This window comes from Ascidiella aspersa, chromosome 9 (genome assembly GCF_963924565.1).
Source record: "Ascidiella aspersa chromosome 9, kaAscAspe10.2, whole genome shotgun sequence".
Classification (NCBI taxonomy): domain Eukaryota; kingdom Metazoa; phylum Chordata; class Ascidiacea; order Phlebobranchia; family Ascidiidae; genus Ascidiella; species Ascidiella aspersa.
The window spans coordinates 4221414-4237236 of record NC_139455.1 but is presented as its reverse complement, the minus strand read 5'-3'; the positions used below and the strand labels follow the sequence as shown (position 1 = coordinate 4237236).

At 37.4% G+C, this 15823-nt stretch overlaps 1 protein-coding gene across 1 annotated transcript; it reads left to right on the top strand.

The window, feature by feature from the left end:
• The first annotated feature begins 348 nt into the window (after positions 1-348).
• On the top strand, positions 349-14243 carry LOC146131966 (allene oxide synthase-lipoxygenase protein-like). Its single transcript, XM_083397162.1, has 14 exons — positions 349-375; positions 1701-1896; positions 2884-3018; positions 4267-4515; positions 5068-5149; positions 5663-5819; positions 7012-7266; positions 8631-8823; positions 9463-9543; positions 9935-10053; positions 12142-12261; positions 12578-12712; positions 13233-13331; positions 14064-14243. Exons 1-14 carry the CDS (start codon positions 349-351, stop codon positions 14241-14243), a joined length of 2028 nt encoding a protein of 675 aa, XP_083253288.1.
• The last annotated feature ends 1580 nt before the right edge of the window (positions 14244-15823 follow it).

The following is a 15823-nucleotide window of genomic DNA, read 5'->3' as shown; positions in this document are numbered from 1 at the left end:
ATCATTATGTACAGACCAGCTATAATGAGAACTAAAATGATTTGCGATTTATTTTCAAGCTGCATTACAGATCCATGCATAGTGTACCCCAGTTGAATAGATTAATTTGAAATAATAATGAAAAAAAGTTTTTTTTTTATTTTTCGGTCTTTTTCAGCAGGGTTTGAATAGGTTTGGAGGATCTTTATAGATGTTGAAAATGTTGTCGATTTAAAAAAATGAGAGAACTGTATTGAAAATGAATAAAGAGATATTCGAAGAATAAAGAGATATTCGCTTTAATATTCTTACTATATTTTTTATTAATTACTTGAAAGATTTACAAGGTTTAAATTACAATTCTGCGATATGGAAATATATTCTCTGAATATCACGGTAAGATTTAGTGTCGAGAAGTTATAACTACCATCATGTGCTAATTCACCCCATGCTATGCTAAAGGCACAAAGGTAGAATGCTTATTGTACAGTGCAGCGTAGTCCAATTTGTCGCAGGCCATAATTCGTTTCATATAGCGGGACAATGTTACAAGGGTGTGTCTATTTGGTTTCACGAACGCTGGCCTTGGAATTTTAACGATTTGGTGCATTAAAATATTTGTACTATATTATATCAACACCTGTACAATCAAATCAATGCGTTTTATCTTGTTTTCAAAAACTACTAGTGTTAGTTACATGATCATGGCCATATTACAAAGCTGTCTAGAAAATTGCAGTTAACGGACAGCTATAGGCAGAAATAGCAGACTATGGACACATTGAAAACGTGAAAACATTACAGGGCGCCTTCATGCTAAAAACATTTGCATGCCATAATGCAAAACAATCTATAGAATCATCCAATTTATTAACAAATTTTCGTTTTCGTGGTTAAATTTGGCAAAATTTACCTTGGCGAGGCACTCACAGCAGTGAAATAAAAAAGGAACAAATATAGGAATTGTGTTGCTGGGTGATTTAATCGCGGTCAATAAAAAAGTGTCCGTATGTAGGTCTCATTTTGCTCGCGGGTCTTTATAGTCTTTATACAAAGATGGTCCAGAGTAAAATCCGTTGTAATAGTATTTTAAAGCCTTACAGTATATATAAATTTGAAGAACAACCAAAGACTTGCTTTGTGCCACCACATATTATTGCCAATCAGTTAACTGTATTGTTTTGTAGAAAGTGTGCCCCGAGATTTTTTATATTTCAACTGTACCGTTTGCCCCAAAATTTCGAAAACCAATGTTTTGAAAGACATAGAGTGTGTGCTTTTGTGGCGTTCTCTTAGTGTTGTAAATAAATCATTTTAAAATGACCTAAGTCCCAGTCAGGTCATTCGTAAAATAACTTAGTTTAAGTCAAGTCAAGTACGGCAAGTCAACTTCAAGTCAAGTCCTTGTCATTAAAATAAAACTTTAAACTGTTAATACTGGTAAACTTGTCTGTTTATGAACGATAACTCAAGTAAAAAATAACATAAGCGCAACATATAGCAAGCAAACTGTTTTATGTGCAATTATTAAAAAAAAGGTCAATCGTCTAAAATTCTAAAAGACTTATCCAAGTTAAGCCGTTTGCTCAAAAGACATAAGTCAAGTCAAGCCGTTTGCTTAAAAGACTTAAGTTAAGTCAGAGAACTTGCCCAACAGACTTAAGTCAAGCCAAGTCATAAAAAAAAATTGGAGCTTTAAGCTAGGCCTTCGTTTTTTACAGACCAGCAACAGATACCCGGAGACGGGCACCGACAAAACGGTTCAGGCCAAAATCTTGGGAGACAACGGCAAGGAAACTGCGTGGAAAACCTTAAACTACTTCGGGGTGAACAACTTTGAAGCTGGGTCGGTGCGAGATTGCGAAATCCGACCAGATGGACAAGAGAGGGTTGGAGCTCCGCTTGCTATAATGCTACGTAGGTGTTTTTTAAAGTTTTTTTATTTTGTTAAACTTGCTTCGATTGAGTCCTTGCACCCCTTTAAAATTACCAACCAAATTTCGCACCGCGTTCTTGAATGGTTTAAATAACAAAACCGATATGTAATTTTTATTTTTTTTACATAAATAACAAATAACAAAGTCAGAAAGTACCAAAATGTTAGTTAGTTTTACATTTAACGAAAAATTAATTATAGTTATACATTTTCGGTGTCTGATTCAGCATCCCCGCACCCCGTTGAAACCATTCTCGCACCCCTGAAATCCTAAGCTAATGCAATGGATGTGATGCGACCTCGCTTTATAAACAGAGATAACTTGATTTTTAAATACAGTTTTCCTAAATAAATTACATAAACAGTTTTAGGTATAATAGCGCATTGCTTACCGCCGGAATTATCAATGAGTTATTTCTTTTTTGGTAGTTCATATAAAGGCTGCGTCCGGAAAGGTTCGAACATGATTTTAACTTAAGAGAGTAAAGATACACGTGAACGAATCGTTTGCCATTTCCAAAACTTTTTCAGGCACATTGATCACTTAACACTTAATAGTATCCACTGTCAGTTTGATTTCTATGTACACAAGCGATAACTATACACGGCACTAAGCGGGAGCCCCTCATATGCCTAGCATGAATGGTCGATTCCCAACAGCAAAATGGTCTAGCAATGATTGTATATTACGTTCAGACAATTTTTTTAAATAATTAAAAATTATTTTGCAAATCATTTTTTTAATTAAATTTTTTTGTGTTTTCTCAGATATACTACAAAAATATTTATATTTCTGTCTTTAAGCACATATTAAAAGTGTCTGATCCTTAACACTAGCATTGCTAGACCATTCCGCTGTAGGTTTACGTTTGTATTTGCAATGGTCAAGGTGATTAACAATGTCACACATTCAGTACAATATTTGTCGATTCCAAGCCTGTCTCTGTTTAAATGATTTTATCCTATAGGTGTAATGATGGACTGTAGCGTGGAGAACGAATGGTTGTGCGACAGAGTAGTGATAACCTACGAAGGAGAGAAGTACGCCTTTCCGGTCTACAAGTGGCTTAGAGGAGGCGATGTGGTTACGGCTCTAGGAAAAGGTATACCTTGTGAGACTCTTAACCTGGTAAAATCATTAGACAGAGTCCCGATTTTGGCAAACAATCCAGTACTTTGTAACTCGTTTTTGTTGTAAGTGACTTGGAAGACTTTTGTCTTCACCTGTAATTTACTGTTAAACTAATAATGCTATAATATTAGTATCGTTGCTTTAACCAATTCGACATGTTCATGGTATGGCAATGGCCAAAAGCAACCAATTTATTGTACCAGGCTACCAATGATATGTGTTAAAAAGATTAAAATCAAGCTATGCAGACCTGTCCAATATACTAAAATAGAAAAATGTCTTTAAGAAAACATAAACAAATGATTTTAAAGAAACATATTGGGAACAAGATCCAAAAAGCAACAATATCCCAAGATAAATGATCTGTAATACCATAATATTAAGACCAACGTCATAATTAAACCAAATACGCAGTAATATCAAGGACAGAATGACATAAGACGTCTAATTCTTAGGAATAAAGCCAAATTGGCCAAAATAGGGAGAGGCTATGGGACATCGGGGCCATCGGTCTGACATCGGCCGTTATGGTGTCGATGTTTTGGCACTGGATTGCCTGCCCCTGTTTGGGGTTAGTCGAAAGTAATGGATGGGGTTAGAAATAGAATTACCGTTAATAGGGGGAGTTAGTGATGGACTTAGGGATTAGATTTGCAGTTTCGTATAACTTGTTCCGGCCTTTAGCTACTAATCCGACGGGTTAAGGACTTAATCCGATTTAGACGTTACTATATACGACTAGACTATTATTCAGAGATGGGTGTTATTCCTATTTTGGTTTCATTCCGAGCTGTGTTTTATTCCGACGTTGATGTTGTTCTCACGTCGGTCTTACAACTTGAGTCCAATAAAATACAACATGACTTGGGATTGTTTGTAATCTCTAGGCTAATTCTTCATAGAATATAAGCAATATATGAATACTGCTTCTTCCAGGCATTGTTTCATTTGTAAAATTGTTCTTTCGGCAAAATTTTATTACCAACGTTTTTGACCACTGGTAAATTTTTTCGCTCGTATTTGCAAAAATATTGCCCTGAAAAAGATGGTCTGAATAGGTGGTCGAAAAAGTGGTACTTTAATAAAGTTCTACCGGAAGAACAATTTTACAATTGTTATAATCAATAAAGGAAATAATTATAACTGTTAAATGTTAACCTAAGATTTAGAAACATTTTATTGAATGTGTCGCATCGGTTTAATATTCTTGGATTATAAGGTTATCTGCCGCAAAACATCACCGACCCACGTCTCAAGACGCTTATATCGGATGAGCTGGCCGCAAACAGGGAGGTCTTTAAGTGGAATCCAAAACCAACCGAAGATGATCTCGGCTGGGGAATCAACCGTCATCTTGACGACAACATTCCCCTGCCGGATGTTTACATGAGAACTTTGGGACAGAAAAATCTCGACATACAAACCAATTTTAACACGTCTCCTAATGAGGGCCTTCCTCCTTTTAAAGGTAAGCGGTTATGAAGAAGTATTGTAATGACCTAAGTCCAGGACTTGAATCATAGACATTAAAGACGGTGTTTTAAAATTAATAAACTTCACTTAGGGCTATTAAGAAAAATTACTTTATTTGGATTAAGTATTTTGGCCACATGGCTTGATTTGGAATTAAGTCATTGATTTAAATCACTTGGGTTAAAATTTAATTTTTTTTTGGAAAATTGGATTAGTTTTGTTTCAACTTCTTCAAGTAAAACAATTTGCTAGCTATATGTTGCCTTTTTGATATTAGTTAAGTTGTAGCTTAAAGTCGGACTATTTTTCAGTTGCTTCAAATTGTAATAATTTACGTTTTTTAATGCCAATGTCTTGGCTTGGAGTTGACTCTCTCTACAGTGTGGAACAGCTCCATAATCTTTGCCTAGTCATATCTTATCTTACATCGTGGTGGAAAAATAAATTAAACTGTATCCAATCTATCTAATGTTGTTCAAAGTGAAATACTTTATGTACAGTTTTTAATATAAAGCACCTCTATGCGGCTTTTAATATGTTAACACAGTTCAAGGCCATATCGAAGATTTAATGGACTACACAAAACTCTACGAAGGCGCGGGACTTAAACATTCTCCATTTTTGGACAGGTTAGTTGGATCAAGGTTTATTTGTTGGTATAGACTTTTGTGAATCATCACACTACTTAAACTCAGAGTTTCCTGAGTAAGTAACTGAGTAATTGCACTAATGATTATTTCCATTTGCGCCAAACAAAAGCAAGTTAAATATATATCAGGAAAATAAATTCTTAACCTACGCGTTATTGCCGGGCAGCGACCTGTGAAAACGATGTTCCAATTAAACCTAACTAAATCGAAAACAAAAAGGTTTGGCCTTAGCTCAATATATACAGAATGTTGCTGAAACTGGATTTTAATTGATACCCATCACAAGTTTTAAATTGTTATCATGCAAACTTTTAGTCGCCATGATTAGATCATAAATCTCAAGGATCCAGTATATAGTAAACTAGATTAAAAGTACTACAATGTTACAGCTTAAAACAATCAAACTGGTCAAACTTTTATCCATTTGTCCAAATACCTATCTAGCACAGGGCTATGGCAACGTTTTAAATTTAATATGTTAACAACTAAAAGCTGGAAAACGGACGAAGAATTCGGGAGACAGGTCCTCACGGGAATTGCTCCGTTGGCGGTTGAGCGTTGCAAGTCGATTCCAAGCTTCTTCAACGTCACAAACTCAACTGTGAGCGAACAATTGGGAGCCGGGAAAACCTTGGAGACTGAAATGAAGGTCGGGTTTTACAAATACATCTGCTTGAAGGCAGGGCTGTGGAATTGAAGTCAAACTGTACAGCAGTGTTTCTCAACCTTTTATGGCTAGCAGCACCCCTCAGAAATAATAAATACATTGCGGCACCCCTATAAGATTTTTCGTAGGTAATTTACTAGAATGTCGCAATAAACGGAACCGGAAAACCCCCAAAAAGTTATACTTGGATTTATTCCACTCTAATCTTACACAAAAAGTTGTAAGGGGTTGAGGAAAAATCAGATTCTTAAATATTCCCCAATATGTTGCGACATCCTTAAGGATTAGAAATGATACCCAAGGGTGCCGCGGCACCCCGGTTGAGACCCACTGCCTCTACAGAGTCAATTTACTTAAAGTCGGCCTACTCAAGTTCTAAGTCCTGGGTTCGCTTGTGCGGTAACAAGTGTGTAACAAATCAGGCTGCACTCTACGAATCATAGAGGTGGAATATTTCCCAGCCACCTGTTAGGCGAGGGCGACTAACATGGCAGCCCTGTGAGAAGATTTCTGTATATCCACCCTATTTTAGTCACATATAGATGGGCTGAATACATGGCTGTCAAGTCGAGGGTTAGGCATAAAATAGGTCGGTTTATTTGGCTGGATTCGGATCCGGCACTTGACTTTTTTTCTGTCCTTGAGTCTGAGTGGAGTTGTATTAAACCAGGGGTTCTTAAACTGAGGTCCATGGACCCCTTGAGGGTCCGTGAACTAGTTTTAGGGGGTTCATGAAACCCAGTTGAAATATTAGTTTATATTTAGGAAGTAATATATTTGTCAAAGAAAAAAAAAGAAAAACGGTTTTGCACTGATGTATTATAAGACTCCATTTCACTTTCACATTCACGTTTTTCGACCGAAATCAGCAGATTTATGAAGTCTATTTGTATTGTGACGTAAATTTATGACGTCATTTTGAAATTGTTTGGGCGTGAAATTGTTTTCACTACAGCTGCAGTGAGCTGCGCTGGGCGTAAAAATCGCGACAAAACGTAATGTTTTTCTATAGCTGCACTGGGCTTGAGTTTAGCGTAACTTTAAGCTAGCTGCAGCTGCTGCACGGGGCTGGAGTTTAGCAAACCTTGAAACGCTCGCCACAATAGAATTTAAATGCAAATTACGCTTTGCTCAGCTCAATGCAGCTGTAGTGTAAACGGGCCTTTAATTTTAGGCTGGAAAAGTGTACATTTCGGATTACTCGTGGACCAAAGACATTCCAAGGGGCGTTCACGGCAGCACTGGAAAAGCGTTCTACTCGGCAAACTGCATCGGACTCTTCCACGCTTCCGAGTCGGGCGAGTTCCTTCCACTCGCCATCCAACTCGTACCGAACGAGTCGGACTCGCTCTTCACGCCCGCCGACTCCGAGTACGACTGGCTGCTCGCCAAGATGTACTTTCGCTGCGCGTTAGGCTCTAGCCACGAGGTTTGAAGTGCTTCTTGTGGGTCGTGTGGTAAACATGTAGAGATGTTAGTTGGGTATTTGAGGCCTATTAGCTCGTACCAATGTTGTAATGACTTAAGTCAATGACTTAACCTGACTTAAGTCACTTTGGCAAACGGACTTGACTCGACTTTCGGACAAATGCCAAGTCTTTTGGACAAATGGCTTGACTTGACACAAATCTTTTGTACAAGATATTTGGGTTGAAATAAAGTGTCATCTTTTGGTATTTTTTTATATAAAAATTATCTATTTATCCAAATTTTTGCACATAAAACAAATTTTCTCGCTTTATGTTGCGTTTTTCTTATTTTTTAGTTCAGTTATTGTTCATAATCGTAGTTTAAAATTCTAATGGTTTAACGTTTTATATTTATGACTAGGACGTGATTTGAAGTTGACTTGCTCTAATTATGACTTAACTGGGACTTGACTTGCGCAACTGATGACTTGGACTGGGAATTGAAATTGACTATTCAAAAAGACTTGACTTGGACTTAAGTTATTTTGGAAATGACTTAACTGGGACTTACTTACGTCATTTTAAAATGACTGTTTACAACACTGGGCCGAACACGTTGCAAAGTGTATAGGCCTACTAGAAGCTGGAGAGGGATTAAATTGCGTTTAAGGGGAAGTTTACATTTGTCTTTATCGCATATTGGTTCCTTAAGGATTCCCCCAGCAAACTCAAATCACGAAAAGTGAAGCCACAGAAGAAAAACTAAGTCAATGGTTCTTAAGCTTTTGTCAACCTGGAAAGCATTTGATTGCTAATATTAGAGGGCGCCATTATGTTCTTAAACTATTTGTATGAAAACAATCACGGTAGAATAATAAGTTAGACACACAAAGGTTTTAGTTAGACGTAGTAGGAATCCAATCCCATATAGAAGTACATGAATGACGTTGAAAATTAATAAAAATATATTCGAAACCTTTAAGAAACTACCTACTTCTGTATGGGCTTTGATTTTGTTACAACGTCCAACTGCAACATCAAACCATTATGCTCCAAAATAAACTCAGTAACGACTTTTCTGTTTTTTATAATTAATACATTTCAAGTCTACAAAGAACATGACGCGGTTACTGCGGCCTGATACCGTTAGGAAACCCGGTCGAATGGGCTTTAAACATAACTTTAATATTCAAAATATTGCTCATACAACAACCTACGGTACTCTGTCAAATGTGATATTAAATCAACACGCTTTTATAACTAATCAGTCAATTCTTTTGAAAATGTTGCACTGGCCCAATAAAACTTCCTCACGGAACCTTAGTTCAAGAACCAACTATAAGTTCACATAAGGCGAACATTCAGGGCTATTTCCCTTTCGCAGTGGTACTACCATTGGATGATGACGCACGCTATGACTGAGACCTTCTCCGTGGCCACATTCCGTAACTTGCCGCATTGCCATCCGCTCTACAAGCTTCTGAGACCTCATCTTAAGTTTGTGTGCAACATCAACCGGTACGCAAGGCAATTTTTACTTCCGGCTGACTCTCTCGCTGGCAAATCAATGGCCCTGAGTAAGTGCTGATGCTCTATTTCCCCGAAAATCATGCAAAAGTTTTGTAAAACTATAGCCTAAAGTTTCAAGTAGACTACTCGAATGCACGTTAGTCACTGCTTTCAGCTAACTTTACTTGATTTATAATGGAAATTGAAATTAAGTCGATTTCATTATTGACCATGCTCTTCCCTACTAACGTAAATTCACTTGACTAAAAATTAAAGTGCTTAATTTCAGTAAAAAGTGGTTAATTTTTACAACGGATAAAAGTTGAAATTCTAACGTGTTTGAGGCTTCTTATGCAAAATATTGTTCTTAATGGAAAATTTAAATTTTAATTGAAAGGCAATTAGCCTACTTTGTCTTAATTTGCCATGACAATGAATGAACCTTGACCTGGGACTTGTAATTTTGGTTATTTTGCAAAGTACGTGAGTGGGACTTGTATTTTTTTTACGTGACTGAGACTTAATTATTTTTAAAATTACGCTTGTTTACAACATTGACATGCACTCAGCTAAGAAGCATATTTAAACTTTAGTTAACAACGTTTGTCAAAAATAAAAAAGGGGAATTAAAAACAACAATGTTGTCAAAAAGATTTTCGTTCTTTTATGAATTACCAGTAAAACGATGAATTAAATGTCTTTTACAGATGCCGTGGAAACAGTCCGTCATTATTTCAAGACCTTCAAACTGTCAGATCTCGATATTCCGCAGCGTATCGCATCACAAGGTAGAAAATAACTTTCCGACACTGATATTTCAGTATAGGGATTTTTCAGATACTCATTTGTCTAGGAAATTGGCCATCTTACTCGAAACCAATATGACTTACTGCATGTCCCAAATCAGCAAAATTTATAAAACCAAGACGTTTAACAGTGTTGCTACAGGATGTCAGACTAAAATCTGCCTTAAAATTTAGAGATGTAAAAATGATGGCAACCATTGGTTGTTTTCAGACTTTTCTTTGGGATATCTTTATTGCGAAAAAAAACTCCTTTTTGCCTGATTTATTTTGTATTGAATCGCTAGATTTAACCACTTGGTAGCTGATATCGGTTTCGCTCCGATGATATCGTATTTTTCTATTTACAATTATAACTGCGCCACATTTGCTTTAGGTTTGTCACAGAAGAACAACCCCGCCAACTACCATTACCGGGATGACGCTCTGCAAATTTGGGCCGCCGTCTGTGCTTACGTCACCGGCGTTGTGGAATACTTTTACAAGGCCGACTCGGTACAACTGGTTGAAGGCAACTTTACACTTTACAGTCAAACAAACATACCGCTATATAGATTTTAGTCATTGAGGATGTCAAATATTTGACATCGTATTCCGATATTGATACCCGATGTTTCGAGCGGAGACTACTGCCGTAAAATCCAATATCAAATGGAATAATTGCTACGAGCAAACAAGCAAATTAATGAAAATGCTTTTTGTTTCAGGTTATTCGGTCAAACTTTGCTTCAGCGTTAAAAAATCAGTTATTAATGTTATTTTCAGTTGGTAAATGTAGAAATCGCAGCTTTAAATCCCATCTCATGGCTACATGTCTTTTCCAATTTTGTATCGGATAGGCGTCGATACCAACCTAGTATCGGTCATGTCACGATACCACTACAAAATATCGAACATGTAACGATACCACTACAAAGTATCGGACATGTAACGATACCACTACAAAGTATCGGACATGTAACGATACCACTACAAAGTATCGGACATGTAACGATACCACTACAAAGTATCGGACATGTAACGATACCACTACAAAGTATCGGACATGTAACGATACCACTACAAAGTATCGGACATGTAACGATACCACTACAAAGTATCGGACATGTAACGATACCACTACAAAGTATCGGACATGTAACGATACCACTACAAAGTATCGGACATGTAACGATACCACTACAAAATATCGGACATGTAACGATACCACTACAAAGTATCGGACATGTAACGATACCACTACAAAGTATCGGACATGTAACGATACCACTACAAAGTATCGGGCATGTAACGATACCACTACAAAGTATCGGACATGTAACGATACCACTACAAAGTATCGGACATGTAACGATACCACTACAAAGTATCGGACATGTAACGATACCACTACAAAATATCGGACATGTAACGATACCACTACAAAGTATCGGACATGCAACGATACCACTACAAAGTATCGGGCATGTAACGATACCACTACAAAGTATCGGACATGTAACGATAGCACTACAAAGTATCGGGCATGTAACGATACCACTACAAAGTATCGGACATGTAACAATACCACTACAAAGTATCGGACATGTAACGATACCACTACAAAGTATCGGGGATCGGATCCGATTCAACACTATCGGACATCTCTGGGAAATTATGACTTAAGTAAAGAGCGGTGTTTGGATGTTATCAGTAGGCTGAATTTGAATTAAAGAATGTTAATTATTGTTTATTTTTCCTTTAAAAACTATTTGATAAGCTACATTAAAGGAACAAAAAACTCAAAGTAAAATTAATTCGCGATTTACGAGGAAGTGGCTTATGTAAAACAAAGGCATTTGGCTTCACAGTCACCAGGCGTTTTTTTACTTTCAATGTGTAAGATTAAACCAGTGTTCCTCAACCGTGGCCCTTGCCCCCCCCTAAGAGGAACGAGGCAGTGTTTTGGGGCAACCAGCATATTATATTTTAAATATTAACCAGTTAAACCTAATGTTGCACTGAATATGTGAATAATAGAAATCACCTTGACCCTTGCAAGATAAATGTCGACCTTAATTCCTGATCAGTAACAGCAAAATAATCTAGCAAAGCTAGCAATTCAGGTCAGACACATTAACCAGATCTTAAAAAGATATATATATATTTCGCCAACTAAGGCATCGTCAGTATATCTGATAATCTAGCAAAGCTAGCAATTCAGGTCAGACACATTAACCAGATCTTTTAGTTATTTTACTTTGTTTTATTTAATCTTTAATGTTTCCGACTCATTCTTATACTGTTGCGTTTGTTTTTATTCAGATATACTGACGATGCCTTAGTTGGCGAAATATATATATATCTTTTTAAGATCTGGTTAATGTGTCTGACCTGAATTGCTAGCTTTGCTAGATTATTTTGCTGTCAGTTAAACCTAAATTTGTAGTTTTCATATGACCCTAGAGACCCTCCTTAATGTGACGTTCCGTAATGTATTTTTCTGAAAAATGAAAAAGTGTTGTGAGCCTATGAAAGTGGGACCACGAGCCATAAAAGGTTGAGAGCCACAGGACTAAACCATCATTTTATTGTACTTTGAAGGATGTTGCGAAGGACTTTGAGTTGCAAGCTTGGGCATCAGAACTGGCAAATGAAGGTTTCGGGTATGAGGATAAGAATACAAGAGGAATGCCCGAAGACGTTAACACTAGGAGTGAACTGGTAAGCGATGCCAAGCTGTGTGATTTGCAGGAGGGTTAGTGGGTTAGTTCATAAATTAAGATAAACAGTATAAAATGTCCCTTTTTAAAACATGTCAGTAGACCAGTGGTCGGTATAGAACAAAATCTGCCGTACTATTACATTTTGTTACACCTGCTTGCAAGTTGCAGACAAGCTACTTCAGTGTGTCAAGTGTGTCATATGAGAGTTTTTCCTGCAAGTTTCCATATTTTACTAGCTAATTTCTTGTCTTAAACATTGTCGTATTGGTATAAGAGATTTTTTCCATTTAATTTACATTGTTTTACTTTTAAAGATCAGGATTTGCAACATCGTTATCTTTTCGAGTTCGGCCCAACATTCAGCAGTTAACTTCGGGCAAATGGAAACTTATCAGTTCGTCCCCAATGCTCCGACATCTATGCGACTGCCTCCTCACAAAAGAGGAGAGGTTTGTCTGTGTGTGCGCGTGTGTGCGTGTTTGTGTGCGTGGGTGCGTGTGTGTTCGTGTGCAGGGTTTTTAAGGTTTGGTTTGGGTGACCGCTAAGTAGTTTTAAGAGACCGCAAGTGTTTCATTTAATTACCAAAAAGTTGCAAGTCCAAAATTTGGGAAACCGCTGGAGAAATTTGGGGGACCGTTTCGGATTTGAGGGACCGTTTCCAAATCAGGTTATTTATCCGAAATAATTAAGTCAGGTCAATTTTTTTTGCCTAAACGGCTGTCAAGTCAATGACTTGAGTCATTACAATACCATTGAGATAACTGTTTCAATACATAACCTTTTCCACGTTCTTTGCCATTTCAGTTTAATAACAAAGTTATTAAAACTCAAAAACGCGGTACATCCGAAAGTTTTTCACTTTTGTTATGGCTTTATTGTTTTATTACTAAAATAACCAAAATTTGAGAAACATACATTAGAGTGAATTACAGTTATCGGAACTGACGATCTCTTTGTTCGTTTTTCAAGGCCGACTTACAAAGGGTTCTTCAATCTCTACCGGATGTCATGACTGCGAGTTATCTGCTCACACTGGTTTTTGCGCTATCACAATTCTCCGAGGACGAGGTACAATTATAATATCAATAACAGGGGTTTACTTCGGTTAGGAGCAGGGCTGCGCAGTTTGACTTGGACTCGGGACTCGAATAGGGATTCCCGATAATATCGGATCGGAGCCGACACCCAATGATAAGTGGTAGTATAGATACTCGTCCGATAGTAGGGTGGTATCGGTGCCGCTCCGATACCAAATTAATACAGGTATTTTATTTATGATTGCCACCCAACGCAGCAATTTTTGCCTTGAAAATTAAATTCATCGAAAAATAGCGGGTTAACTTTTGCCTAATAACATGAGGAAATCTTTGTTTGTTTGCGCATAGTAATGACGTCATTGGTATCGAATCGGATCACGATAATCGGTATCGGAGTAAAATGTCAAATATCGGACATCCCTAGACTCGAATATATTTTTCTCTAGGCCCCGAGTGGGACTCGAGCTGTTTTCTCTGGTTCACGCTTCACGGTGTGTGTGATAACATTTACACCCAGTTGCTGACAAGGCATAAAATGGACACGCACACCAGTCAGTTTGCTTGATATTGTGGCTTATTTGGGTCTCTTATCTAGGATGTGAGTTACCAGTTGAGTGACGCAATGGTGGGGACTCAGCAAAACGGCGTTCTTGAACCAGCCTGTAAAATACCTATTGGACTTTATACCATAGCGACTGTCTCTATCTTAAAAAATATTTTCTAAACACTTTCCAGTTTGTCAATTTTCCTCTTTTGTTCCCAGAGTCTCCTGGGCGACATAATTGAGGAGCAGTTCGCAGAAGATGACCTAAAGACAATTCAGGCCAAGTTTAAAACAGAAATGAATGACCTCAACACCAAGTTCGAGGCCCGAAACGCTTCACTCAAATACCCATACGATTACCTGCTTCCCAACAAAGTTCCAAGCAATATTAACATTTAAATGTGGCAGAACCAATGTTAAAAAAAAAGAATGTGTTGCGTTTTGGTCTTGATTTTGCTCACCATTTGATGTACTGTATCATACTTTTCAGTAAGCCTTCGTATTTTAATTTTTCTAAGAACGGTGTCATAATTTTTGTTTATGTTATATGTATTGTTTTTTTAGTTTGCGCACAAGCTTGTACACAGCGTGGTAGTCTATAAACGCCAAGGAAATCTAATCGGTAAATCAATTAAAACTTGAGTATTGAGCATTTGCACGTTTATTGAGCATTTGCACGATTCAGTTAGCATTTGCAACTTAACGCGTTCAGCATCAAAAAACGTTTTTCTTAAAGCGGTCTGACACTTAAAAAGGCAACAGCTTCATAAAACTGACAAACCGTCCTCTAATCTATCGAGTTCTAGTCCGTGTTTGGACATTTTCACCTATAAGCAATTTCCACACTATTAGTTCAGTTTTGGTAAAAGTCATATGCTCACAACTGTGTAAAGTCAGTCGTCGCATTTTTACTCTAAAAATGGGAATTCGCGTTAGGATTTGGAGTACAGCGTACTGTTATATTAAGTAACGTAATGCGGTCACGTTTGGAAGTTCGACACAGTTACGCTTGGCAGTCGAAGTTAGATGACTCTAGGTTTACCACTGAACAGTTCGTCTAGAGTCTAGACCAGCCTTTCTTAACCTACGGTAAATCTACCCCAGGGGGTAAATTTTCTCGTTTTAGGGGGTAAATGAGCTATCAATCAAAATATCCACATCAGCTATCAGGACAGAAAAAGTGTGCAAGTCATAGGTATTGGTGGCCTACTTTCCTAGTTCAGATTAACTCCTAATTCGAAGTTAGCCTATAGTAGCCTATTAATTCTTTATCATCTAGTGTCGTTAACATTATTTTTCGCGATGATAGCTATTTTAGTTCATTGGCAACATCCTTATCTCTTAGTAACTTCATTGTTACATCATAACTGATATAATTTGCTACTCGTTTTAAAAAAAAATAGAACCATTTTATATATTGGGGGTAAATCTGATATTCATCTTTGTTAAAAGGGTAAAACATACAAAAAATGTTAGGAACCCCTGGTCTAGACTCTAGAGCAGTGATTCTCAACCTTTTTTACAGCCAGAGCCGCATTTTAAACCTATAAAGTTTGCAAGGAGCCGCATAAAAAACAACAGTAGGCCTATAATTAAAAAACATTAAGAAGGCAACAAGAAAACAACAAAAAAACATTACGCTAGCCTAGGCTAACTAATTAACACTGTTGAAACAGCTATTTCTTATTGCCATAGCTTGTCGATCAAGACTAAATATATTATGACGTGCTAACTATTTTTTCACTCCGTTAGTGAGAGCCGCAAAATGTACAGTTGAGAGACGCATGCGGCTCTAAGAGCCGCGGTTGAGAATCACTGCTCTAGAGCGCGCCAGTCAATAGGTGAACGGTTCGTCATTTGAAATCCTAACCTTATCGTCAGACAGCTTTGAAACTTTATATTGCAGTGTAACCTATTGCCGAGAGCTTCAGTCTGACCCTATACGACTGACACCATTGTTCAAGCTGTTGGTCTGCGAT